General features: G+C 49.1%; 3 protein-coding genes across 8 annotated transcripts in view; 2 read left to right on the forward strand and 1 right to left on the reverse strand.

The window, feature by feature from the left end:
* WDHD1 (WD repeat and HMG-box DNA binding protein 1) overlaps positions 1-470 on the reverse strand; it is a 28,804-nt gene extending 28,334 nt beyond the window's left edge. For all 3 annotated transcript variants that reach the window (XM_050336923.1, XM_050336924.1, XM_050336922.1), the window contains exon 1: positions 412-470. The gene's annotated coding sequence lies outside the window, so the exon portion shown is untranslated. The remainder of the gene's footprint in view (positions 1-411) is intronic.
* LGALS3 (galectin 3) overlaps positions 1-25,780 on the forward strand; it is a 173,460-nt gene that overhangs the window by 121,958 nt on the left and 25,722 nt on the right. The gene's annotated exons all lie outside the window — the stretch shown is intronic.
* Positions 506-9,006, forward strand: SOCS4 (suppressor of cytokine signaling 4). Of its 4 annotated transcripts, XM_050336933.1 has the most exons (3): positions 4,263-4,862; positions 6,637-6,719; positions 7,147-9,006. In XM_050336933.1, the coding sequence occupies exon 3, from the start codon at positions 7,247-7,249 to the stop codon at positions 8,555-8,557; it is 1,311 nt and encodes a 436-aa protein (XP_050192890.1). In that variant the 5' UTR covers positions 4,263-4,862; positions 6,637-6,719; positions 7,147-7,246; the 3' UTR covers positions 8,558-9,006. The 4 variants fall into 4 exon arrangements, with proteins under 4 accessions (XP_050192889.1, XP_050192890.1, XP_050192891.1 ...); XM_050336932.1 differs by lacking the exons at positions 4,263-4,862; positions 6,637-6,719 and adding an exon at positions 506-650; XM_050336934.1 differs by lacking the exon at positions 6,637-6,719.

Consider the following 25,780-nt stretch of genomic DNA (forward strand, 5'->3'; position numbering starts at 1 on the left):
TTGCAGGAATGGAGGCATCGAAGGGGTGGGAACATTGCAGGAATGGGGACCACACAGGGGATGGGGGCACGGAGGGCATGGGGGTACCGAGGACATGGGGGCACTGAGGGCATGGGGGCACCGAGGACATGGGGGCACCGAGGGCATGGGGGCACCGAGGACATGGGGGCACCGAGGACATGGGGGCACCGAGGGCACGGAGACATTGCGGGGATGGGAATACCGAGGGAATGCGGACACCGGGCTGCCGAGGCCCGGAGGCCCGTGCGGTGCCGGGGCCTGTCCTCCGACCACCCCGGGCCGGGTCGGGCCGCCCGCCAGACCCCGGCAGGACCCCCCCAATCCTGCCCGGCTCCCCTCGCCCCGGGCAGGGTCCCGGTGCGGCCACCCCCTCCCCATGTCCCCGCTCACCGCTCCCCGCCGGCCGTACCGCCCGTTCGAGCCTTCCCGCGCCCGCCGCCGCCGCCCCGCCCGCCGCGGGGCCGGGCCCGCTCCGTCAGCGCCGGGGCGGGGCCGGGCCGGGCCGGGGCGGCCCCGGCAGCGGGATGGCGGCGGAGGGCTGAGGGGCCGCGGCTGCACCGGCGGCACCCGGCTGGGGACACACCGGCACACAGCGGGCGCCCCGCGGGACAGCATCGCAGCACCGCGAGGTGGGTGCGGGGAGCGGGGACGGCGGGGCTGGGGGGCGGCAGAGGGGTGTGAGCGCCGGGGGGTCGGGGCTGAGCCCCTGTCAGGCGCGGTACGGGGGGGGATCGGGGTGTCCTGTCACCGGCGGGGGGGTCGGGCCGCGGTCTGAGCCCCCTGTCAGTCACCGGAGGGGCTCGGGTGCTCCTGTCACCCAGGGGGTTGGGTCCAGGGTCGCCTGTCCCCGAGGGGGTTCAGTGCGGGCTCTGCGCTCTGTCACCGGGGGGGCTCGGTCCGGGCTCTGCTGTCACCGGAGGAACTCGAGCCGGGCTCTGATCGCTGTCCCCGCGGGGGCTCGGCCCGGTGTCCGTGTCCCTGCCGGTCACCCGGTGGGCTCGGGGGCTCCTGTCCCCGCCGGGGTTCATTGCGGGGTCTGCTGTCACCGCGGGGGACTCGGCCCCGAGCTCTGCGCTGTGTCACCGGCGGATCTCGGTCCCCGGCTGGCGTTTGCTTTTCCTCTGGGAAAAAAGAAAAAAACCCCAACCCTGTCCTATCTATATCCCGACGTTTATAGTGCACATATGTTCCCTGTATATACATCCCTGTGTGGATTCAACGGCAGCCCCTCCAGAGGCTCAGGAAGGGCAGGAAAATCCCAAATGTGGGGCAGGGCAGTGCCTTTCGCCTCCCCCCTTCCTCCGTAGGCAGCACCCCCGTGACAGCGGGAGCTGCGGGGTCAAACCCCTTCGGAGATCCTTATGGTCATCATGGAATTCACTCCGGAATCGCGGCCATCCTGACGCGTGTGCGAGGTGGAGTCGGGCAGGTAGCGATTGCACTGCGAAAATCACCAAGCTGGGGGATGTGTTTTTTGGCTGAAAAATAGGAAGAAAGAATCGTGGTGGATTTCTTGGAATATTAAAAAAAAAAAAAAAACAAAAATCCAAAAAGAAAACCACAAAAGCGCTAAACTCAACATACTTGAAATAAAGAGGAAAACAGCAGTTATCTGTTTTCCCTTTTATGTAGCCCTAATGATCTGGCCCGGTTTATTCCTGCTTCTAAGAAAAAAAAAAATTGCTTCCAGGCAAAACCCTTTTATCTTCAATTTTGCTCTGCAGCGGAGTTATTGGTGGTTGGGGTGAGCAGAGTGATTTATTTATATTGGAAATGTGGTTCTCTCTAACACTCACATTGTTGGTACTTTCATGAATGAGTAAGTGACAGGATTACAAAGCAGGCACGGTTCAGTAAGAAAAAAAATAACATATATATGTATGGCCAGATTTCATTATTAAACCTCGTGGAAGCTGTGTAGAGACACGTTTTCCATGGGTGTAACCTACATATTTCAGCAAATCGTGATTCCTGGCGAGGATAATGTGTTCTAGAGAAATGATTCCGAGCTGAACCACTTATCAGATGAGTGGGAAGACCAAGCTATTCTTGCTGCAAGCCGCTGCCTGGGACGGAGACAAATGCAAGTCAAATGTGTTTATTTTTCTTAATTATTTTAATTTTCGGAGGCTCTGATACAAACTGCACCTAAAGCATTTTACGCTCAGTTCTAAGAAACAACTGAATTCCCTGTCTGGAGGTGCTGCCTGCCGGGATAACTCTTGGAGAGGCATGGGAAAAGTGGGGGGGAGGCTTTTCGGGAGGGTGGCAGGATCCCACTCGCCTCTTGGCCAAGGGGACCGCAGGGCCCTGTGGCTTTGTCACGTCCCGAGTGACACGGCATGAAATGCAAAGTTATACTTTAAATCCGGTCGGGAGCTCAGCCTGCTGCCGGCTTGATTAATAGGTGTGAGTGGCTGCGAGCGAGCGGCGGGGCGGGAGCCGGGAATCGCCGCTCTCCGGTTTCTGGGTGGAGCGCGGAGCGTTTGGGCATGGACCATAAAGCTCGGGCTGATTTAGTACTCGGGAGGCTGCTGCGGTTTGCAAAGCGCTGCGAGCATCTCTCCTTCCACACGCGAGCAGAGCCTCATCGAAGCGGGGGACGGGAGCAGCCCTCACCTTTGGCGCCTGCTGCTTGGGCAGCCTCAGTTCCACCTCCTGGCTGCGAATAAAACAGCCCCAGTGCTGGGGTTGGCTGGGCATAGCCCCGCTCCCCCTGCACTTCTAGGCATGAATCAAGGGTGTTTCCAAGGAAGAAGTGTTGTAGGTTACCGCTGGCACCTTTAGAAAGTCTTCTGTGTGTGTGATTATTGCTTTAATTTGCTGGAAAGGCTTCTGGAGTCAAGTGATTTTGGATGGTGTCATAAATCAAAATAAAGTCAAAACTGAATCGAAATAAGTTAAGATTTGTTATTATCCTCAGCAGGCTGGGAAGGTCAGGTTTTAAAATGTGGTCTCCTGGCCAAAATCTAATTGGGCAAAATTTAGCGAAAACAGCTTGTGACCAGTGTGATTTTGTTTTAAAATTGCTTTTATGTAAGTTGAAAGAAAAAGTCCTCCAGTTTATTACAGCTTGCTCTCCTGTCTCAGGATTTTACCAGCTCTAGAATATCAACTTCTGTAACAATTCCAAAACTGATTTATTGTTCTTTGTGAGTCTTCTTTTGTTTAATTAGGGGCATAATACAGCAAGGCTTTGTGTGCTTGGACAGAAAAGTTTCCCAGTACTTCCTTCACTAGAAGGGTTGTGCAGTGTGGGGGCACTGGAGAGGTGGTGGGACCTCCATCCTTGGGGGTTTTCAGCCATTCCATGGCTTCCCTGAGCCCACACTGGCAGCGATCCCGCTCCAAGCAGGAGGGTGGGCTGGAGACCCCCCACCATCTGCTCCTTCATCATACCCAAAGGGAAGCAGCTTGATGAAGAGGACTTGGAGGCTTTGGACCACAGGCAAGGATCCAGCAGCTCAGGACATAAGTATCTAGTTAAAGCAGTTCAGTATTTAAGTATTTATTGAATAAATAATAAAAAAAAAAGGGTCTGTCTACACTTATGGTTTTGATTCTCCTATTGGAGTCGCTGAGTATTTGCCACTGATTTAATTAGACATATGGTGAGGCTGTCTCTGCCTTATCACAGCTGTGGATTGCAGCCTACCCCTGGCTAGGAGGTAATATTGTTATTCCTCCAAACAGAGACTGGATATTGCTTTTAGTCTGGGCTTGAAGTCTTAGTGTTGAGGCATCAGCTCTTGAAAGGAAAAGCACCTCGTCTGCAGACAGGAGAGAGGAACCGCTGAAGGGGCACATCACAAAACCCCCAGCAGAACCCACCCAGCTCTCTGCTTGTCCCCAGGGACCGTGGCTGTGACAGTGTGGGGTAACCTTGGACCACAAGCCGGGTCCTGTGGCCTGAAGTGAACTCTGCTCATCCCCACACGTGGCTTTGTCTTGGCCGTTTCCTCAGGGGGAAGAGTTCCCAGCATAAGGGTTTTGTCAAATCCGTCGGCTCCGGAGATGCCTGAGGTGTCCCCGTGCAGGAGAAGGCTTTTGGAGGCAGGACACTAATAATATCCACCCAAAGGAGCTCAGCACGGGGGGTGTGAGCTGCACAGGGCTGGGCCCCTCCATTTAAGCTTGCCCTGTAGGGAAAAGTACACTCCGTGTTCCCCCTCTTTTATCCTCGCCTTCCTCTCCGGCTCTTGCAGCGGCGCTCCGGCCGTTAATGGATGTCCATGGCATTTCCCTCGGATGCTGCAGTGAAAGGAAGAGCTGCTTTAGATGGATAGCCCGGAGTGGTAATAGAGCTCTGAATGCATCCCTGCCCTTTATGCATTTCTCTTTCTGACACTCTGTAATTATTTTTGGTCCCCGTTTTATTGGTGGGGCTGCGAATCATGGCTTTGGAAGGGTGTTGAAGGTGTGATCCCTTAATGTAACGCCAAACAGTGGGATTTGGGCACCTGAATACCCTATGGCTGATGTTTTGGAAGGCACCTCTCCTTTGAGCACAGGGATGTTCATAACTCATTTGGGAACAGAGGTTTTGCCTCCTGAGTCCAGCTGACCACTGTTCCTTTCTTCGCACAATTCCAGCCTGGCTTTGGTGGGGTGACATCCCTTTCTCTCTTCAGTTATTCCCTGCTCTTTTCACAGCTCTGGTGTTCTGCCTGATTAGCAATCGCTGCTCTGACGTGGCAGAGCCGGCGCCTGGGTTCCAGCAGCCTCCAAACCCCAGGGAAGCGGCTCTGGCTAATGGTGCGTGGCTTTCCAGCATCACGTGCTGCTCCTCCAGCTTCACTTCCAGGGCTCAGGTGCCACTGATGATTTGTGACAGAGAAAAGGTACAAAGGACAAGGTGGCTTCACAGTTGCACACAACAGCAACCCAGAAATTCCAAAAAAACTCAGAAACCCTGAGCTTCTTTCAGTTGGAAGGCCGAAGTCAGGAAATAATGGGCCTTCCCAACCTCTGGGTTTTGTTTGTTTTGCAGTGTTTAATTAAAAGCCCCCATTCTGCGTGTTCTTATCCCTTATATGGGCTGGATGAGCAGGATGAGATAATTGAAGGTTTCAGAAGCAATTACAAACTGTCGTATCCCAGTTTTTAAGCACTTGACTTTGCAACCTCAGTGATGTCTCTCTGCCCAATTAAAAATCCCATATATAGAGAGTTAATGTATTTTTATTACAGCATAAATCTAGAATAACTTTTTTTTCTTCAGTTACTTCAGATTATCACCAGAGTCAATGAGATTGCTTTTCCCCCTCTTTTTTTTAACTGTGGAGAAAATTCAGTGCTCCACTTCAGCTGTTTCTGGATGAAAAATATCAGTATTCTAAAAGCAATGAATGAATCCTGGTCTAAATAAAGACGTTTTGGGTCTAAAATATAAATATTGCCTTTCTTCTGCCTTCATTGTGTCTTGCAATGCTGTCAGTGAAAAGCAATTTGCAAAATCCCGAGAGAAGAAAAAAAAAACTTTAATTTGATTTGTAATTGCTGGAATATTGACCCTGTTTTATGATTCCACTTGGTACCAGCAAGGAACTATTCACCTGCACTGCTCCAGTGCCATTTTCTCCCAGCACATCTGCAATACTTAACCCATCTCACCCTCACTCTCCGTTTCTGCATCTCCTTCTTCCCTTCCCCTCCCTTTCCCTTCCCCTCCCCCACTCAGCTCTCAGTTTCGCGGGTTTTAAATAAGGAATGCAACAACGTCAAAAATTCCCGGGTGAAAGTTCCATCTGGGCTGCATTTGGCCCCCAGATTGCCTGGGAGCCTTTTGGCACGGCTGCCTCGTTCTCTTGCAGAGAGCAGAGGCTCGAACTCAGCCTGCTCAGCCCCCGGGGGACCACAGAGAGGTTGTGTCATGCTGGCTAATCCTGATGATGAGAATGGATTGAATGGAGAGAGGAAGTGGATGCCCTTTTCTTTTCCTGCTTAGTATTTACCGTGTCAATTAGTTGTGAAAAAAAAACCAAAACAAAAAAAAACCCCAAAATGACACAACAGAAAACCCCACAGCCAAAAAACCCCAGTGGAGGAGAGGAACTGTGCTTGGTTTTGGTGCAAAAGCATCACAGAATCATAGAATATCATGATGGATGATGATGGGAAATATTTCTGCCTCGTGCCACGCCTGGGGAGGGGGGTACAGCATCCATACCATATTGCTACCTACGTACCTTGAAAAAATCCTGCTCTCAGTAATCAAAAGAGGCTTCTTTTTTTAATCTTTTTTTTTTTTTTCAAAGTGCAGCATTCAAAAGGAAACCTCTTTTCTGTCTGAGGATTCAATACACCTCTGGAAACAAAAGAAAATGAAATCAGCGAGCGTAGGTCTCAGAGCAACGCTGATTTTAATAATGTAAACTTCCTCCTCTAATGAGTAATAAGCAGTTCCATCTTTTCACGGCCTTTTAAAATTGCTTTTAGTAAGGGGCTGGATTGTTTTAATCCTTTTCAGTATGTAAAGCCCCAGATATTTCAATCCCTTGGGGGCTCAGAATTTCCTAGCTCCGTTTGAAAAGGCGGAGGAAAACAGCTTTTCAAAAACTGACGGAATCTGTGACTGATAAAATTTAATATTTTATTTTTGTTTTCCTCATCCAGAAAGTGACCCAAAAGTGTCAGTTAAGAAACAGATCCCTGGCATCCCACCCTGTGGATTAGTAGCAAACAGGCATATCATCTAGGTACAGTAGCTCTTTGTACTCTGACCTAGTTGTTTCTGTTCTGGTTTGTTCCTTCTTGAAAGGTTTTTTGGAAGAGATGCAGAATTCGCTCCATAAACAGCTAAAGCACTATCACCTGCCCCGGGAAGGGTTTCCTTCTGGAACGGACCCTGGCACGATGGGATTGCCCACACCTAAAAGGCGTAGGCAGAATGGATCCCCCAAAAAACACCTGAGATGGTTTGTCCTGGAGGACGATTTTCCCAAGGAAGGGTTAAAATAGAGCTTTTTCTGGGATCAGGCGGGTATTTTTGGGCTGTTATAGTGAATTCACCTTGGCCATCTGATTTTTACAGGGCCAGCAATTCACTGTGGCTGTTGTCCCGTGTCCAGCCCCGGGGTTGGATCGCCGGTGCTTAACCGAGCTGTGCTTTCTTTTCTCCCTCAGATATTTCCAGAAAGTGCCTCGAGGAAGCTTCCTTATGTAGAGAAACCCCACAAGGAGCACACGGCGCTTCCTGGCAACTCGTGAAGCGAAAGCTGTCACGATGGCAGAAAACAAGGACAGCGGCGCTAAAAATGCAGACGTGAGGCCCAAAAGCAGCCGGAGCAGGAGCGCCGACAGGAAGGACGGGTACGTCTGGAGCGGGAAGAAGCTTTCCTGGTCCAAAAAGAGCGAGCACTGTCCCGATGCCGAGACGGCAAGCGCTGGGGGAAGAGCGGGGACTAATTTAAGGAGCCAAGAGAGGAAATACAGCTGCTCGTCCATCGAGCTGGATCTCGACCGCTCCTGCGGCCACAGGATTTTGGGCCGCTCCCTCAAGCAGAAGCTCCAGGATGCTGTGGGCCAGTGCTTTCCCATCAAGAACTGCAGCAGCCGGCACGCCTCGGGCCTGCCATCCAAAAGGAAGATCCATATCAGCGAGCTGATGCTGGATAAGTGTCCTTTCCCCCCGCGCTCGGAGCTGGCGTTCCGCTGGCACCTGATCAAAAGGCACACGGCCCCCATAAGCCCGAAAGCAGAGGAGTGGATAATTGCCGATTTATCCCAGCACGGGGAGAGGGAGGACCGGGGTGGGGACGACGAGGTTGCCAATGGGGGAATGGACTCTCCCTCCCCGTCCTGCGACTTCGCCGACAGCGGCTCCTCCCGGGGGGACGCGAGGCCCGAGCTGGCCGCAGGTAAGGTGACGAGGAGCAGCAGGGAGGAGAGCGACATGGACTCCGATGACGAAGTTATAACCCTGTGCACGAGTTCCAGGAAAAGGAACAAGCCCAAGTGGGAGACGGATGACGAGCTGCTGCGGATGGAAACGCCCCCGAAATACCACACGCAGATCGATTACGTCCACTGCCTCGTCCCAGACCTCCTCCAGATCAATAACAACCCCTGCTACTGGGGAGTCATGGATAAGTACGCGGCCGAGGCGCTGCTGGAGGGAAAGCCCGAGGGAACGTTTTTGCTGCGAGATTCCGCCCAGGAGGACTATCTGTTTTCCGTGAGCTTCAGGCGCTACAGCCGCTCCCTCCACGCGCGGATCGAGCAGTGGAACCACAACTTCAGCTTCGACGCCCACGATCCTTGCGTCTTCCACTCCCCCGACATCACGGGGCTCCTGGAACACTACAAAGACCCGAGCTCCTGTATGTTCTTTGAGCCACTTTTGTCCACTCCCCTGAACAGGACCTTCCCTTTCTCCCTTCAGCACATATGTAGAACGGTCATTTGCAACTGCACAACTTACGACGGGATCGATGCGCTTCCCGTTCCTCCCTCGGTGAAGCTGTACCTGAAGGAATATCACTACAAGTCAAAAGTTAGAGTGCTCAGGATTGATGTGCCAGAGCAGCAAAGCTAGAAAATATTTTTGTGAAAGAGGTTGCCTCTGAAAGGAATTGTGTCTGAACAGGCAATAGTATGTTCCCTCTTTTTTTCCATCTAGGTTTGGGGTTTTTTTTTTAATAGCAATTTGTTTTGGTTTTTTTTTTTCCTTTTTTCCCCTGCAGATTATTTACCACCCAAACTAGTTTCTGTCTAAGGCTCTTTTCTCCAAATGTACTTTGAGTCTTCCCAGCTCCCTTTTTTTGAGAAATTATATTCATTGTGGGCTTTTGGTACTGTTCCCAGATTAGAGTTTGATGGAATTCCAGGTAGACTTTCTGGTATTTCTATAGATGGATAGCCGTTAGGTCTGAAAACCCCTAAAAAATCAGTTTTGGACTGGATCTGTCTTTTCTATTGTAGTTGACACGTGTTGCTGACATGTTTGAAATAATGCAGTGTTAACTAAAGATTGACTCATCTGTATTTTCTGCATTTCTTTTAAAATGAGTGCTCTAACCTCCCTGTGTGTGTGTGGATGTGTCTGTCCGTACCCAGCACAGTAAATTCATCAGTCTATTTCTAACATTACTATTCCGAGCAAAATGAAGTTGGAAAGGGGATATGATCTTTCTATAAATACAACAGGGGACTAAATACCAGAGGAGAGGGAAAAACAATTCAAGTTGAGGACAGCACTCGGTGCAGGAACAAACATGTACAAACTGGTCCTGGAAAGATTTGGGTTGGAAAAAAAAAGAGGAAGGCTCCTCATTGTCAGAGCTGCGGGGTGCTGGAACAGCTTTTCATTTTGTATAATAGCAGTAAAAGGCAAACTGCTCATAAACTGGGATTTGATCAGTGTCTGGAAGGGATAATGATGTGGTTATTTATGATGGATGGGGCTTGGACTCGGAAACTCTGTTCCTGTGTTACTATTTCATTGTATGAAATAGCCAGTTTTCACACTGGTTAAATGATAAAACACGGGGTGGGAGGGTGAGAAGGCAGGTATTTCCTTAAAAATCTGCATATTAAGCGATCTCATCCTGCATGGTTGAGCCTGAGGTGATGATGAGTAACCTTGGTGAGTAGGGGGATTGCTTTTTAAACAAGTATAGTTAGTTAGAAAAGAAAAAAAAAAAAAAAAAGTCTGCAGATTTTTCTTGCGATGCGAAGCGTTTGGTCGGGTGGCTTCCTGCCAAATTCCATGTACGGGAAAACCGTGCCTGGATAATGCTCCTGAAAGCATTGCTTACACTACATGGATAGGCAGATCTGCTGCTGAACTCTTGGTGGAATCCCACTGAGGCTTGGAGGATCCGGGTTCAGGCAGGAAACTCCACGGCTCTCCAGGCTGGCCTGGGGGTGCAGCTCCAGGGGGTGCAGCAGGGACCTGCAGGTCTGTCCCCTTTGCCTGGATGGGCTTCATCTCCTCCCCCAAAACCGGGCCCTGAACCCCCCTGCCAAGACTGTGTGGGATGATGTAATTGTAGCTCCGACAACCACTCTGTTTCCTCCCCTTTGATCGCGGGGAGTGTTTGTGTCCTCTCAAAACGCTTCTGAAACTGAGCCCCCAGCCCGCAGAATGACAAATGTGCTGTCAAAAATCAGCAGTGACCTGTGCCTGAGGTTGTCACAGAATGGTTGAGGTCGGAAGGGAGCTCTGGAGATCCTCCACTCCAGTCCCCCTGCTCGAGCAGCATGCACAGGGTCACATCCCATGGAGTTTGAGTATCTCCAGAGAAGGACACTCCACAGCCTCTCTGACCTGTCCCAGGGCTCAGTTGCCCTCACAGTGGAGAAGTTTTTCCTCAAATTCAGATGGAACTTCCTGTGTTTGAGTTTGGGCCTGTTGTTCCTTGTCCTGTCCCAGGGCACTGCTGGAAAGAGTCTGTTCCCATCCTCCTGGCACCTGCCCTTAGGGTGTTTATCTGTATGGATTGACAGGCTCCCCTCTCAGTTGTCTCTTCTCAGGCCCAGCTCCCTCAGCCTTTCCTCATCAGAGAGGTGCTCCAGTCCCTTCCTCATCTTCACAGCCCTCCTCCACTGGACCTGCTCCGGTAATTCCTTCTCTTTCCTTCACTTGGCAGCCCAGAACTGGACACAGCACTCCAGATGAGCCCTCAGCAGGGTGGAGGAGAGGGGCAGGATCACCTCCATCAACCTGCTGGGCACATTCTTCTCCATACAGCCCAGGATAGCAGTGGTTTTCTTGACCCCCAGGGCACCCTGCTGGCTCATGGTGAATTTGTCCACAAGGACCTCCAGATCCTTCTCCAGCAGGTCAGTCCCAGGCTGGACTGGTGCAGGGGATTATTCCTTCCCAGGTGCAGGACCCTGGCTGAACTTCCTTAGGTTCCTCTCTGCCCACCTTTCCAGCCTGTCCAGGTCTGCTGGAATGTCAGCACAGCCTGTTGGTGTGTCAGCCACTCCTCCTAATTCAGTATCATCAGCAAACCTGTTAAAGTACACTCTGTCCATTCATCTGGGTCACTGATGAGTAAATCCAGCAAGAGTGGGCCCATCGCTGATCCCTTGGGAATCTGTGTGCAGGCAAGGCTACCACATCAATCCACGGCACTGCACATGGATGAACACACCACAGGACAAACTCTCAGCTGCTGGAAATCAGTGTGGCTTTATGGATACACTTACAGTGCCTTATACCAGCTGAGATTCTCTCTCCTCCCCTGCAAGTGGGACTGTGTGGCTGACATCAGGAAAAAACTGCCCTTTCTTCCTGTAGTGTTTTCCTTGTGCTGCTTCCATGCACTGCCTTTTGCACAAACTGTACTTTGCCAAGGGCAGCTTTGCATTAATAACTTTATTTTTCACCTTATCAGTGCTGTTTTCTAAATGAAACGTGGGGTTCATTGCTGCTCTGCCCTTTTCCACTGTCACTGGTGGGCTGCTGGGCTGTGACTTGGGTGATTCCAGCACGAGGGAACTGCGTCTGGTTCAAGTTCTGGAGTGACATCAGAGATATTTGCAGCCTGCTTGGATTCAAATTCTCTTTCAGAAAACTCCTAATTAGGGCAAAAAGCTCATCATTTTAGCTGGAGGTTAAGCGTTATTTTTATGGCAAGACCACAAAAGATAGATCTGGACCAAAAGTTGTCCTTCAGGAGTTAGCCAAGGCCACCATCATTTTCACAGCCAGCAAAGATTTCATCCCCTCAGAACGAGAGGTCACGAGAGAACCTTTTTTTTGGGGTGCCATTCCCCAAAGCACTGCGTTTCAGTGTCATTCTGGATGCAGCCTACATTGTTTTGACATGAGTTGATGCCTCACTTACCCCAAAAACATCTTGAGCACTCCAAATTTAGGAGACCTACATAATACAGCAGTTGGGGGAAGAAGGTGCAGCACATAAAAATAGTGCCTTTGGACTGTGGGGCAGCTAATTGCCTTTTTTTATTTTTAGAGAAATATGTAGAAAGTCTTGATACATGAGATTTTGTGGAAGTTCATCCTGTTTTTTCCTGTTTTACTTGTCCACCTGTGTGATGTTGGTCCCTGGTGAAAGTGAGTCGTGTATACACGTGCAGCCTGTGAAAGATCCGTGGCATGAACATGCTTCAGAAAAGATAAGAACTCAAAAGGTCTATTTTGTTGAAATCCACGGACCTTTTTCTCTCTTCCTTCCTTCTTTTTTTTTTTTTTTTTACAATATGCCAAGAAATGTCATCCTAAAGTTTTCCTCCTGCAGCTACCACCAACAGTCTTATCAGTGCTGCTCTTTCCAGTTCCACTGTAGGACACCTTGATCCAAAGATAACCAAGCCTTGAAGTTCAGTGTTGAAACCCTCTAAAAAATTAGCCTCAAAAACCAGGGTAAGAACTTCCTATGTTTCCAGAATCACTGAATCCCACAGAATGGTTTGGGTTGGAAGGGACCTTCCAGATCATCCAGTTCCAACCCCCTGCCACGGGCAGGGACACCCTCCACTAGCCCAGGGATGCTCCAGGGATGGGGAGTCCACAATCTTTCTTCTAAGCCCAAATTCGGCCAGGACAGAAATCCCAGGTTCTTCAGGATGAAAATTAAATCTGGTAAAAGGAAAATATCTGATTCTGGTAAATTATTTTGATGTGAGGGAGGGAAAAAACAGGTCAGGCTCTTGATGCACGCTGGGCAAACTGCAAATACAAGCTATTTTTGCAGGATGGTTAAAAAAAAAAAAAATTAAACACTCTTTCCATTAATTGTGTCCTCTGGAGTTTGCTGTTGCCTGGAGTGACTTTTTGCAGCTCCATAACCATGTCAGTGGCTGGCCCAGGGCCGTCGATACCGAGCGACTTCAGCTCCAGCAGCGTCATCGATGGGCTTGGGGTGGTTTGTGTGCCTGATAATTGGGAATACACATTTCTTCTCCATTTTCCAATTCTCAGCACTTGCCCTGATGAAATCCAGGGCGTATTTGGAGCAGGATTTGTGTATCTATAGTGGAACCTCTGACTTTAAAACAAACAAACAAACAAGCAAACAGCAAATTATTGTGATTTAAATGCTTTCCTTTTAAAGGTGCTGGTGTGCTTCCAATCTGAAGAAGAAATCCTTGCATGATGCAGCCATACAGGGCCTTACTGCAAAATTGACATGCTCTTAAATAATTAAAAAGGGGGATGCTTTAATTTTGAAAAAGGATGCTGGAGGAAGGAGGTTAAAGGAAGCTTTTAGTCAGATCCAAGGTTAGATTTATTGATCTAGTGATCAATCCCTTTCTCTTTCCTGGATTTAAAGCTAATGGGGGACTGTGGTCAGAGATGAGTGGCTTTTAGTTAAGGTTTTTGACTCTTATAAATAATACAGCAAATGTCCTAGTAAGTAATAAGAAATAAGATACTCCCTCATTCTTTTTAAATAGAACAAACGTGGCAAACAAGACTCAGCTGTAATTTTTGAAGTCATTTATTAGACAAATTGCTCCTCTCTACTTCTTTTACAAGAGAGACATAAACCATTATATTATTTATTCATGAAGCACAGCCATTAGGATGATAAATCAAATTATCAGCTTCCTGTCTCTCTTCAGTTTTAATCATTTTTTATAGTTCATGCACTATAAAGACAGCTTCCTTCCTATGAAACAAGGGACCTTCAGAGACCTTTTTATTGGAAACGTACATTTCCTTCCCATTTTTAAGTACATCCCAGTGATTTTCGCTGTCAATTTTATCTGCAATAAAAATCCAATAAGGAACTTGTTCATTGATTCAATATAGCAAAGTTAGCTATGAAGTAAGTGATTTTGGTTAACCTCTGGAATAACAGAGCACTGGGAAGCTCAGTTAAAGGTTGTGTTTTGGTTTTTTTTTTTTTTCCTCTGCCACCCCTGAATGTGCCTGGTGGGATCATATCTTTAATGGAGAGAAATATTTAATAGAGAGAAATATTTAATAGAGAGAAATCTTGACCCAAGCTCACACACTGATAGTAGAGGGTTGAATGTGATCTCTGCAGTAACATCACTTTTTAAATACACTTGAGCTTGTTTATTCTGCTCAGTTCACACGACCAGCGTGTCTTTCCCTCTTCCCATGGAGTGGGAGAGCCGAGGCTGCTCGGTGCGAGCTGAGCTGGTTTCACACATCCTCTCGTGTTCGCTGCCGGGCTCTGCCTGGTTCAGCATCTCAGGGAGCCTCACGTGACGCGGTGTGGGTGGAGGAGAGTCGTCCATTCAGAAGGAAATGCACATTGATTTCCATTCCCAACAGCAGCAGCCGGCCGGTTTTAAACTTGATCACCCTTGTTAAAGGATATTCCTTGCCCAGGGAGCGCTTGATGAGGTCAGAGTTACCGAGGGTGGAAGAGGAGCCTCTGCCTCACTGCAAATACTCAGCTGTGCTACAGTGTAAAAATCGATGCTTGTTTACTCAACTCTATGAATAATAGAGCTTTGGACGTAAATATATAATTTATGCATGTAAAATCTATAGCGTGGGGCTGACGTGAGGTGCAATAACTTCCCCCTTCCCTCCATCCCTCTTAAAAATCCCTTGGGTGTCTGGGTGATGTGTTATCTGGCCAAAACACATCCTCAGCCCAGCCCCCACCCCCTTCACCCCCCTGGCAGGTCATTGCAAACCTGTTCCTTCAGGGATCCTCCAGGATTAGGAATGTCTGACAAGTGCCCCACGGATTTCCTCGTGTGGGCACTCCGGTTATTTTATTGCTGGGGAGAATCCCTTGAAAGGCCTGGATTTGGGAGCAGTCTCAGGGGCACCTGGATCAAGCACAGCTCCTGTGGTTGCCACAACCACGATCAGAGGGATGGAGCATCATTCCTGTGAGGAAAAGCTGAGGGAACTGGGATTGTTCAGCCTGGAAAAGAGAAGGTTCCAAGGTGACCTAACTGTGGCTTTGCAGCACCTGAAGGGAGACGACGAGAAAGATGGAGAGGGACTTTTTACAAGATCATGGAATGACAGGACAAGGGACAATGGATTCAAATCAAAAGGTTTAGATTAGTCATTAGGAAGAAATTCTTTCCTGTGAGGGTGGGCAGGCCCTGGCACAGGTTGCCCAGAGAAGCTGTGGCTGCCCCAGCCCTGGAAGAGTTCCAGGCCAGGTTGGACAGGGCTTGGAGCAATCTGGGCTAGTGGAAGGTGTCCCTGCCCATGGCAGGTGAGTGGAACTGGATGATTTCTAAGGTCCCTTCCAATCCCAAACCATTCTATGAGGAATAGATACACAGCATAATTAAAAGTCACAGCAGGCTCATCACCCAGTAAGGGTGTCTGGCCTGTGTAGAGGACCAAAGTCAGGATCCCTCTGCTAAAGTTGGTCCTTGGGAATACAGATCCCTCTTCCCTCTACCAGTGTAGAGACACGAGGCTGATGGCCTTGCAGGGCAGCTGCCACACAGGCAGCACATCTCCACATTCCCACCATGGTGATGAGGGTGTTTTGCAAAGAGCAGCATCCCCTGTAAAATCCAAACCTCCCTGCCTCTCCCTTTGTTATTCCTGTGGGTCTTGCGCATCAAAATGATGCAGCAGGAAAAACACCAGCCAGTGTGACATCCTGTGATCCAACAGCACAAAGGCAATTCCAGGAATGCCAATTTAAGATTGAATCGAGCTCTGAGGTAGGAGGCCCTTTGGCTATCTGGGAGCTCTTCCATCTTATTTAAAAAAAGAAAATCTTAGTTATTTCTAAAGTCTCGCACTCAGCCACGAGCTCAGAGAATCTCTGAGTTTGTCTCAGCTGAACAGGTTCATTGCCAGAGCTTTTATTTTTAATGTGCATCAACTGCACTGGACCACAGTCCATGGCCTGGGCTAATGTGGGATTTTTTTTGTTTAAGGAGAGGGCTGGGTTTGTCCTTCGTGGCAGTTCCGTGGTTGTATTTCTAGGTCAGGCCTTTATGTGTAGCCACATGAAGTTTCAAACTGGACAAAACACCTCGTCAGGGTCTTGATGCTTGATGCTGTTATGATTAGAAAGTTGTCTGATCAAATTTTGTTTCCAATTAAAAAAAATTGGATTAGCTTTCAGACTGAGACCTTCGCTGTTATTTTTAGTCTACAACTAATGAACCCCTGAAAATAGAGTGTATAATGAAAATGCAGTGATTGGTTCTGCTGGGATGGTTGGGAAAATACATTAGCAGATCAGAAAGGGTAATAAATCTTCCGTCACAACCTTCCTCATTAAACTAGATAATTTGAAATTGCCTCTAGTGTATTAAACAGTTCATTATTTTGAGGGGAGCAACACACAAGACAAAAGAGTTGTGTTCTTTTAATTGATATCCGAAGCCTAGAAAAGGAGGAAAAAAAAAAACCAACAAGCAAATTTAGTCAAGAAAAATCAATCTGAGCACTGTCTGTGTTGTTTGGAGCCATCCCAAACTTCTTGTGCTCTCACTTAGGGGAAGCAGGAAAGGTCTCTAGGAATTCTGGGGGAGAGAGGGCAGGGGGAAAGGAGTAGCTCTACTAAATGTGACATTTTGCACAGTTGCAAAATTAGGATAATTTCAGAGGCTTGGATATTTTTGGATGGTTTTAACATATCAGAAACAAACAGCCCCCTCACGCCTTAATTTCTTTACTTCATCAGCACTGTGGTGTCATTGCAGAGGCCTCTAATGCTTCCAACAGACAAAGGGCGCTCCCGTTTTTCCCCATTCTCCGGGACACCTTCAGCCTGGCAAGCTGGAAGCTGAGGGCGAGCTGAAGGCTGTCCTTGTCCCATCTCTTTCCAGCAGAACCGCTAGCATCAGAGCAGAGATCCCACGGCCACCGAGGTACCGCAGAGCTGGCCATGGGGACATCCTGTCGGCTTTTCTACTCCCCGAGCCAAATTGCATCTCAGAGTGATGTTGCTGGCTCTGGGATCCTTGTACACCAGGAATCTTGGTCCTGTGCCCAAGGAGAGGGCAGATGTGAAGGGGAAATAGAATATTTTGTTAGGGAAGATGTAAAGGGGGCACTGAGTGGGAGGGTGTGAGTTTGAGCACCCAGCTGGATGAGGCGCTTTGCTGACTCACTAAGAACACACTCATTTATTAAGGTAAGATAAAAGAAAAAGTTCCCTGTTGGAGCAAAACCCACTTCCAGAGTCCTTCTCTCCTCCTAATAAATCCAAAATAAAATCAGCTCTCCCCCCTTTCCCAGCCAGCTTTCCTCACACATGAGTAATGCCTGGTTTGTGCTGGATATTCCCTCCTGACAGGATCTTCTGCTACCACAGGTATGATCTGTTGGTACAAATTACCTGAGTGGGCGGCAGATTCTTGGCTAGACAAAAGGTTACCCGAGGAATGAAAGGATCCTTTCTTTCACAGGAGCCTGGAGGATGCATGGAATACTTTGATATCGTGCTCCATATAATAGCAAAAGCATTGGGAAATAATCCCTTGGCTTATCCCATGTGCTCCTTTTATTACGATTCCAGACAGGCAGGATTATTGAGGGGGGAAAAGAAGGAGAAGGAAGGAGAAGACTGAAAGGGAAGGAAGGGGGAGGTAGGGAAACTGAGGGACGGGAGTCACCTCTTTCCAAGGGCTTCCCAAACTATGGTTGTGTCCCTGATTTGCAATCTCCTGTCCTAATTGCTTTGACACCCACACACTGCCATCAAACAGCGCTCCTGAAAGCCCCCTTTGGAACCCTGTTTGCCAGATGTTAAAGTAGAAATTATTCCAGATAAATTCGCTCAACGCTTTATGAGCTAAAAATGGCCCGCTTGTCGCCACACAAATGACACGAGGCTTCAGCCCCCGAAATTTAATACTGTGACAGCTGAAATCACGAGTGGGGCTTATCCACCTTAACCTGAAATGCTCAGGGGGTGAGACTAAAGCAAATCCAAAAAGTGTACACCTCCCTCCATCTCCCGGTGGCTGCAGCTCTGTCCTGAGCATCCAAAATTCCCTCTGCCACTGCCCCTTCCACCTTCAGCTTTATGATATTTGCACTTGAATAGGAGACTTTTACTTCTCTGGTTTTATAGAAAAGCAGAACACGTTCATGGCTGTGCCAGGTTGGGTCAAAAGTCCATCAGTGGCCTGGAGTGAAGGCTGAAGGAAGAGGAGTTCAGGCAGTGGCTGGCCTGGTTTGGCAGCGTGTGCTTTGCTCACCTCAAAATCGAAATAAGCCTCAGTGCATGAAGTTATTTTGAATAAAACACCAAAAGGTTGTGTTGTGTTGGATTGGACAAGGCTCTCAGGCACACGGTGGGATTGTTGGGGGTGCCCTGTGCAGGGCCAGGAGTCAGACTCGATGATCCTCGTGGGTGCCTTCCAACGTGGGATATTCCGTGATTTTATGATTCTGGATTTACAGGCTAAATGTTACTGTGTGGCTGAATCTCTGTCAATAGGGAGAGTCATTGCAAACAACTGACTGCAAATCAGTGAATGAATGAGTGGATCTCCACAAAAGTGCACTTGATCCATTTGCTAATTACAGCCCATTTTTAATTAACAAAATACATTTAACAGGCATGTAATCTACATGTTGTCTAAAAGATAAGTAACTTCTAGCGGTAGCAGAGCCAACCTCAGTGCTGGCTGTGAAATCTTTGAGGGAAAAGTTCACCCATTTTCCCCCCTAGTTCAGCAGAATCGTTTTGCTGGAGTCTGATCCTGCAATCCTTACTCCTGCCTACTTCTGCTTCAGGAACGATGTGTGTCATTAGGAGCTATTCAGAAGTTTACAGAGCACTGCGCTGGTTGTTTTTACCTCCTGTTACTTCTTTAAACCCGCGGAGCTCGGGGAAGGCCTCCTGTTTGGGGAGTTGGTTCCCTCTGCTATTTTGGCAGCACATCTTGTTGTTTTCCCAGGCCGTGTTTGGATAAAGCAGCGCCGAGGAAGGAGAGGGACACGGTCCGGAGCGAGACTGGTTTGCTCAGGTCACCAGCCGGCCTGGGCGCTGCGACACGGGCTGGGACATCACCCAGGAAATGTCGCTCGTGTTATTTGTGTCGCAACAGTCGCATCGCCGCTGCCGACCCCGAAACTAAAGCAAGGAGATGCTCCGCGTCCTGAGGAATTCCAAACGGGAAACGACGGATGGAGGCAGGAGCGGTGGCGGAGCGGAGAGCGGGATCCGCAGCGGGGTGTTAAGCAAGGCCGGGGCAGCAGTCATGGGATGGGCGATTCAAAGGACGGGAATTTCCCAGAGGAGGAGGAGGAGGAGGAGGAGGAGGAGAAAAACGAGCTCCTGCCAAGCGGAGCAAAGGCGACTGAGGAGGGATCTGGGAAAGCAGGCAGCGGAGTTTGCTGGAGGCACTTCTCGAGTGCCCGTTCTGCTAAACTGCCTCCAGCACAACCTTGGGGAGCACGAAAATATCAAGGCAATTACGTCCTCAGATCCCTGCGATGCTGTTAGAGCAGAGCCCGGAGTGTTTGGCCATGCACTTTATCACAACAGTCGGTCCCTTCGCTTTCTAAACGGCTGGATGGAGGCGTATTCCCGCTAATTAATTAGGATGCCTTCACTCCTGAGGAGGGGGGAAGATCTTACGGTGGGGATTTGAAATCCGTTTCTTGAGACGATATTGCAAATATTTACAGCAGGAGGAGGAGGAGCGCTGGCCCCCAGGCAGGGCGGGCTGAGGTAAGGAGTGAGGATGCTCACTCCCAGCCTGGAGCTGTAAAGGCTCTGCTCTGGTTATGGGGGAAGAGCAGCCTGGCTGCTGGGAAGACTCGGGATGAAGGCTGGATTTAGGACTTCCACGTAAAAAAAAAAAAAAAAATCCAGTGCTGGATTGATATTATCTTGCCAAGCTTCAATGGGAACTCCCCAGGGGAAACCCGCACAAAGACAAACCTGCCACCCAAACTCAGCCGGGCTGAGATTGGCTCATCCCAAACCTCATCCAAAAAGCCCTGAAATCAGTGAGGAAGCTTGGAAATGAGGTTTGGATCAGGCTCCTTCCAAGTCTTCCGTTATCTCACTTGCAATTTATCACTGAAATGGCTGTAATTCTCCCCAGGGAGAGTTTCTAGTATTTAAACAGCTACTACCCTGCATAATTTCTTCCTGTTTTCAGAAGAGAGAAGAGGAACTGAGAACATTATGCTAAATGCCTCAAGAGTCCAAAGAATAGAGATTTTCATGGAATTTTCTGAATTTATTATCGCTGTGAGAGACGTGGTTGGAAACAACCCCAAGGTTAAAAAGTTCACATTATTGTTGTCTTTTTTTTCTTTTCCTTTTTCTTTTTTTTTTTTTTGTAATGACTCTGGAAATAATCTCGACTTCAGCTCGTTCCAGCTTTATTTGCACTTTAAAAAGGAGCTCTGTCAGGCAGATATTCAAAATGTTTAAGTCTCATTTATTTATAGGACTCCTTCATACTTGGGTGACTATTGACTTGACAAATCCATTTGACCTAAAATATGACTAAGAAGTGTATTTGCGGTGTGTTTATTAGTTGAGAAGCCTTTCCCGGGCTAATCTGTTTTCTGGCTGTACCCTTCCAGCAGGCTGATGGAAAAATAAGACCCAAAGAAGGAAGCGGATTCTTAACAGCGATCACGAAAACTGCTTTATTCTCCGGGCATTTTTGCATGGCATTAGCAAACTAAAAGGCACCACTTCAGCCCAGCACTTGAGCTATTTGCTTAATCAGGGCCTGAGAGCTGAAAAGGAGGAGGAGGAGGAATGGCATGGGTGCTATTCCCACGGAATTTCTTGGAGCGTTAGATGGCTGTTAGCTCATGGGACAAGATTTAACTGTGTGAAGTCGCAGTGGATGAAATTCTTGCCCTGACGGTGGGATAGCCCAAAACTGGCAAGGCTATTGCAACCACCAAATAAATTCCTTCCCAGAGCAGGGAGGACAAAGGCGAGATACAAAACTCCATCCTGAAGTAGAATAAACTCCTACAGCTGCACCCCAGTTCAGCACAGAAATGCTGGGGGGAAATAACCCCAGTCTGGGAGATTCCAGAAACTGCTGCAATGAACAGATGAGTGGAGAAGGCAGCTCATGCTGCCCCGGATCAGCTCGGGGGGCAACACTGCCCACACAGTGTTTTATACCGAACACTCTTGTCGATAATTCATCACACGCCCTTCAGCAGCGCCTTTGTCATAGCAATGACTTAGAGATCTTTCACGAGCTCAAATGATCGTTCCCTGCGCCGTTCCCTGCATTCCTACAAGCCATTTGACTGTAAATGTGTTCTTTGGCACCCATCAGCGGGTCGTTGACCTCGGCAGTTGTGGCTGCACCATCAATACCCGTCTGAAGCAGAGACACGAACAACTTAGTGCTGAACGATTGATTGCACGTGTAGAATCACCGGAGAATCATTTCGGTCGGGAAAGAGCTCGAAGATCATCGAGTCCAGGCACTCCACATTCCTTGTCTTTCTCCTTTTCCCAAGAATCTGATGTTGCCCACAGTCACCTGGGGGCTCAAGGTCAGCTGGGCCTTTGGGCTGTCCCAGTGTGACTGTGCTGAAGTCTCTCCCCCGGGATATGTGTGTGTGCCAGTGGGTTTGTATCCATCAGCAAATCTGGGCAACAGGGAAAATCAACTCTGCCCTCGTTGCCAGGGCAAAGCCTCCACAGCCAGCTACTCCTCACCTCCTTCTCCCTCTCCGAAAATAAAAAAAAAAAGAGTTTCATTTAAAATTGCAACATCACAGCAAAATATAACAAGGGCTACTTTTATTTGTTTTTCAAGCTTTTGAATAAAAAAGATTTCCAGCTTCTTCTCCGCAGCAGTGAGCGCTTGAAAACATGATCCTTCAGAGAAGGAAGGGCCATAATTCCATCTTATCATCTGCCTGCCAGAGCTGGGGCTGTCAGCCAAACAGCAAATGTCACAAAACTCACTGAGGGGCTGTGAGGATTGCAACACCACCACAGGATTGGGCATGTGGAGGAGAGGGGAAGGGGAGGAAGGAATCAGAATCAGAAGGAATTTCTTCACTGGAAGGGTTGTTAAGCATCGGAATGTGCTGCCCAAGGGAGGTGGTGGAGTCCCCATCCCTGGAGGTGCTCAGGGAATGACTGGATGTGGCACTCGGTGCTCTGGGCTGGTTGGCAAGGTGGGGATGGGCCACACTGGATGATCCTGGAGGTCTTTTCCAACCTAAATGATGCTGTGACTCTGTGATCCTGTGAGATGGAGGAGTGATAAAGGTTTGGGTCCCTCTGGGGAACTGTAGTTCTCAGTTTGGGCACGGGGAGAAGGTGGGCACCTCTCTGAGAGGACAGATGACGAGGTGAGTTTCACTGGTGTCACGCAGGGAGGAATTTCCTACTTCTTACTCACAGAAATCCAAGAAAGAGCGAAGAGCTCTGTCTTCTGCCGCCAGACATAACCACTAACTCCAAAACCTGAAAGCAAACTCCCGCAGCAACCCGACACGTGACCAAGGCTCTACACATCCACCACTGTGGGAAGAAAATGTACCCACAGAAATTCACTCCTTGTCACAGAAGGCTCATGTGTTAGCACCGAAGTGGCTGTCGAAGCGTCTTTAATGACAGTTCACCTGCTCAGAATTTCACAACAAGCAGACACACAACGCTTCCTTTCCGGTTCAATCCAGTTTATCTCCTCTCCTCAGTAGGGTGGCATTTGCCATCCCCCTGCACTTTGAACCAGTTTTATGATTTTATCTTCATGGCAACGGAGCCTCCGCTTGGAGGAAGAGCACTTATTAACTCTGAGACAGCGTCGTTTTCGAAGTGATTTATTTGATGAGGGTTTTGAAATAAATGATCAGTCAGTGATTGGCCATAGGGGAAAAAGCATATAAAAGATTACCACATGCATTGAACATACCATCTGGTATCCTTTAAAATCTAGCTTCAGGGTGGCTCAGCTAATTCTTCAGAGTGCTTGATGTTCGCAGAGCACAGTGAGGCATGAATAGAAGAGCGAGTGACATCTCCCTGAAAGAATCAGCACTGGAACTGAAGATTAATATCTTATATCTCGCTGTTCCGGTCCATCAGCAAGAGACTGGCATTTCCTTAATGAAAACCGACGTTACATTCCAGAATTTTAAATTTGTTATTAAAAAAATAATGAGAAAATAAACTCTAATCCTTTTATTTTCGGGTTGGATAGAAAAGGAATGCCTCCACTGTGTCTCGGTTCCTCCTGACTAGCTGATGTAAAAGGGAGGTACAAAAAAGATATTGTTATTGTTCCCCTGAATTTACTGTTCGTGGCATGAACAGCCCTGCGGGTGAGATAAATTTTCCTGACTCTGATGCCTGTCACAGCCCAAGAGCTGCGTTATTGTCCCCGAAAAGTACTGAATCGGACAATTTAAGTATTGTCTCTTGGTCTTTTAGCCCCAAACAAAGGCTGAGGCAGGCAATTATGCCCAATTTTGTCACTGAAAGACAAGAGAGCTGCTGGCAAACCAGAGGGAGTTCAGCAGGAGGAGGGGACGGAGCACACAGGGCGTGAAGAGAGGCTGTGGAAATTGTATTTCTGAGCAGGGAGAGAGGGGAGGAAGGACCTCAGCACAGCCTCCAGCCACGCAGGGGGTGGTACTGAGCGGGCAGATGCTTCACAGAGGTAGGTGGAGGAAGGAAAAGCCCCGAGTGCAGCAAGGGAAAGTCTGACGGGATGCAGGGAATAACGGCAGCACTCACAGGGACCGTGTTTTGGGACTGAAGGTCCGGAGAGGTTGTGCAATCTCCGTCTGTGGAGACACTCAGAACTCACTCAGACAAGGTTCACAGCTACCCCTGTTTTGAGGCAGAGGTTAGACCAGAGCTTCCTTCCAACCCAAATATTTATGTGACGCTGAGCTAAAAATGGAGTGGCAAATGCTTGCATTGCACAGGCAGCAGCACAGGCCCTGCAATGCAGGACTGGAATAACGAACTGCTATTCCACCAAACAGCCTTACTGGATGATTTAAGTTCGTAATTGCATCCCAACTTTTGTTTTCCATTACATAATTCAGTGTACAAAGTAACACCTTCCAATAGGATGTGGCCACGACTCAGTGTTAGCCCTGCCTTTAGTCCTATTCCTGGCACTAGGATGAATCAATTGAACATTAATTCCACAGTGGCACAGGTTGCCCGGAGAAGCCGTGGATGCCCCATCCCTGGAAGTGTTCCAGGCCAGGTTGGACGGGGCTTGGAGCAACCTGGGATAGTGGAAGGCATCCCTGCCCACGGCAGGAGGTTGGAACGAGATGGGCTTTAAGGTCCCTTCCAACTCAAACCCAAAACTGTCTGTATCTCTTCTTACAGCCTTCAGCATATACAAACACAGAGAAGATGAGCTGCATCTACCCAAAGGAGTGGAAAAAAATTCAAAAGTTCATCGTCCTTTCTGCTTCTACACGTCGTGTGTCCCAACGTGAAGCTTGGCTGGTGGGGTTATTGATTAAAAATGCCGTTACAGCCCCAGTCTGATATTTAAAGTGAGACATCCTCGCTGTTGTCAGCCTCGTGTTTGCTCATTAATTAGGGTTTCTAACTACCAGATTGCTCAGGAAGAAACCTCCTGCTCTGGGGACTCCTGCTGTCACCACTGGCAGTCCAGGACACGGCAGCAGCCGCCCACGGCGGGGTCCTTTCCGAGCATGGAAAAGCAAAGATGCCCAGCACACAGCTGGGAGGAGGATTGATTGCACTCTCTGTTTGCTCATTCCTCCCAGTGAGGAGGCCACGCCACAAGGGCTGTTTGGACAGGAATTCCCAGGGATGGCTGTACTCGGGAAGGAAATTGCAAAAGAGCTGTGAAGTCAGCCCGAAATTTTCCATGGCTTTTATTTAAATTCAGAGGGGAGGTTAACTGAATTATCGTGCCATCATGGGATGGGGTCTATAGTGAAGACCCTTTTAGTTTTGGTAGTCATGATTTGTGCAAACCAATAAGTAAAAATACTGCAGTTTCATGCCTGTTACAGCTGCCACAGGACCATAGAATCACAAACTGGTTTAGGTTGGGAGAGACCTCAAAGTTCACTTAGGTCCCATGGGCAGGGACACCCTCCACTAGCCCAGGTTGCTCCAAGCCCCATCTAACCTGGTCTGGAACACTTCCAGGGATGAGGCAGCCACAACTTCCCCTGGGTAACCTGGGCCTCCCCACACTCACACCCAACAATTCCTTTCCCAATGTTCTTCCCGATGGGGCTGCCCTCTGGCAGTGGGAAGCCATTCCCCCTTTTCCTGTCTCTCCAGGCCCTTGTCCAAAGTCCCTCTCAAGTTCTCTTGGAGCCCCTTTAGGTCCTGGAAGGGGCTCTCAGGTCTCCCTGGAGCCTTCCCTTCTCCAGGTGAACACCCCCAGCTCTCCAAGCCTGGCTCCAGAGCAGAGGGGCTCCAGCCCTCCGTGGCCTCCTCTGGACTTGCTCCAGCAGCTTCATATTCTCCTAATGTTGAGGACCCCAGAACTGGACACAGAACTCCAGTGGGGTTTCAGGAAAGCGGAGCAGAGGGGAAGAATCCCCTCTTCACCCTGCTGCCCACGCTGCTGGGAATGCAGCACGGGATGCACTCGGCTTTCCGGGCTGCCAGCGCCCGGATCCTGCCCCTGCTGCTGATTTTCCCCTGTTACTTCAGAAAAGGCCGAATAACAACCTTGAGACGCACAAGCAGATGTCACTTCCAAGGGAAGGGCGCCAGAGCCCGGGACACCCCCGTCGGCATGCGCTGGGCATCGCCCGTGCCCGCGATTCTGCTGAGTTTAACGGAATTATCCGGGCATGGAATGGCTCGGGATTAGTGCCATAGCTGGGAAGGGCAGGGCAGGGAACCACGCGGTGCAGCCACGGGGAACACGGAGGGACACGGGGAGAGGGCGCCAG

This window comes from Myiozetetes cayanensis, unplaced genomic scaffold, assembly GCF_022539395.1.
Source record: "Myiozetetes cayanensis isolate MyiCay16 unplaced genomic scaffold, myiCay2020 scf6-25, whole genome shotgun sequence".
Lineage (NCBI taxonomy): Eukaryota > Metazoa > Chordata > Aves > Passeriformes > Tyrannidae > Myiozetetes > Myiozetetes cayanensis.

What these genes read in the sequence shown, in the direction of transcription:
- SOCS4 (XM_050336932.1), top strand. Translation starts at nt 7,247, where the DNA reads ATGGCAGAAAACAAGGACAGCGGCGCTAAAAATGCAGACGTGAGGCCC.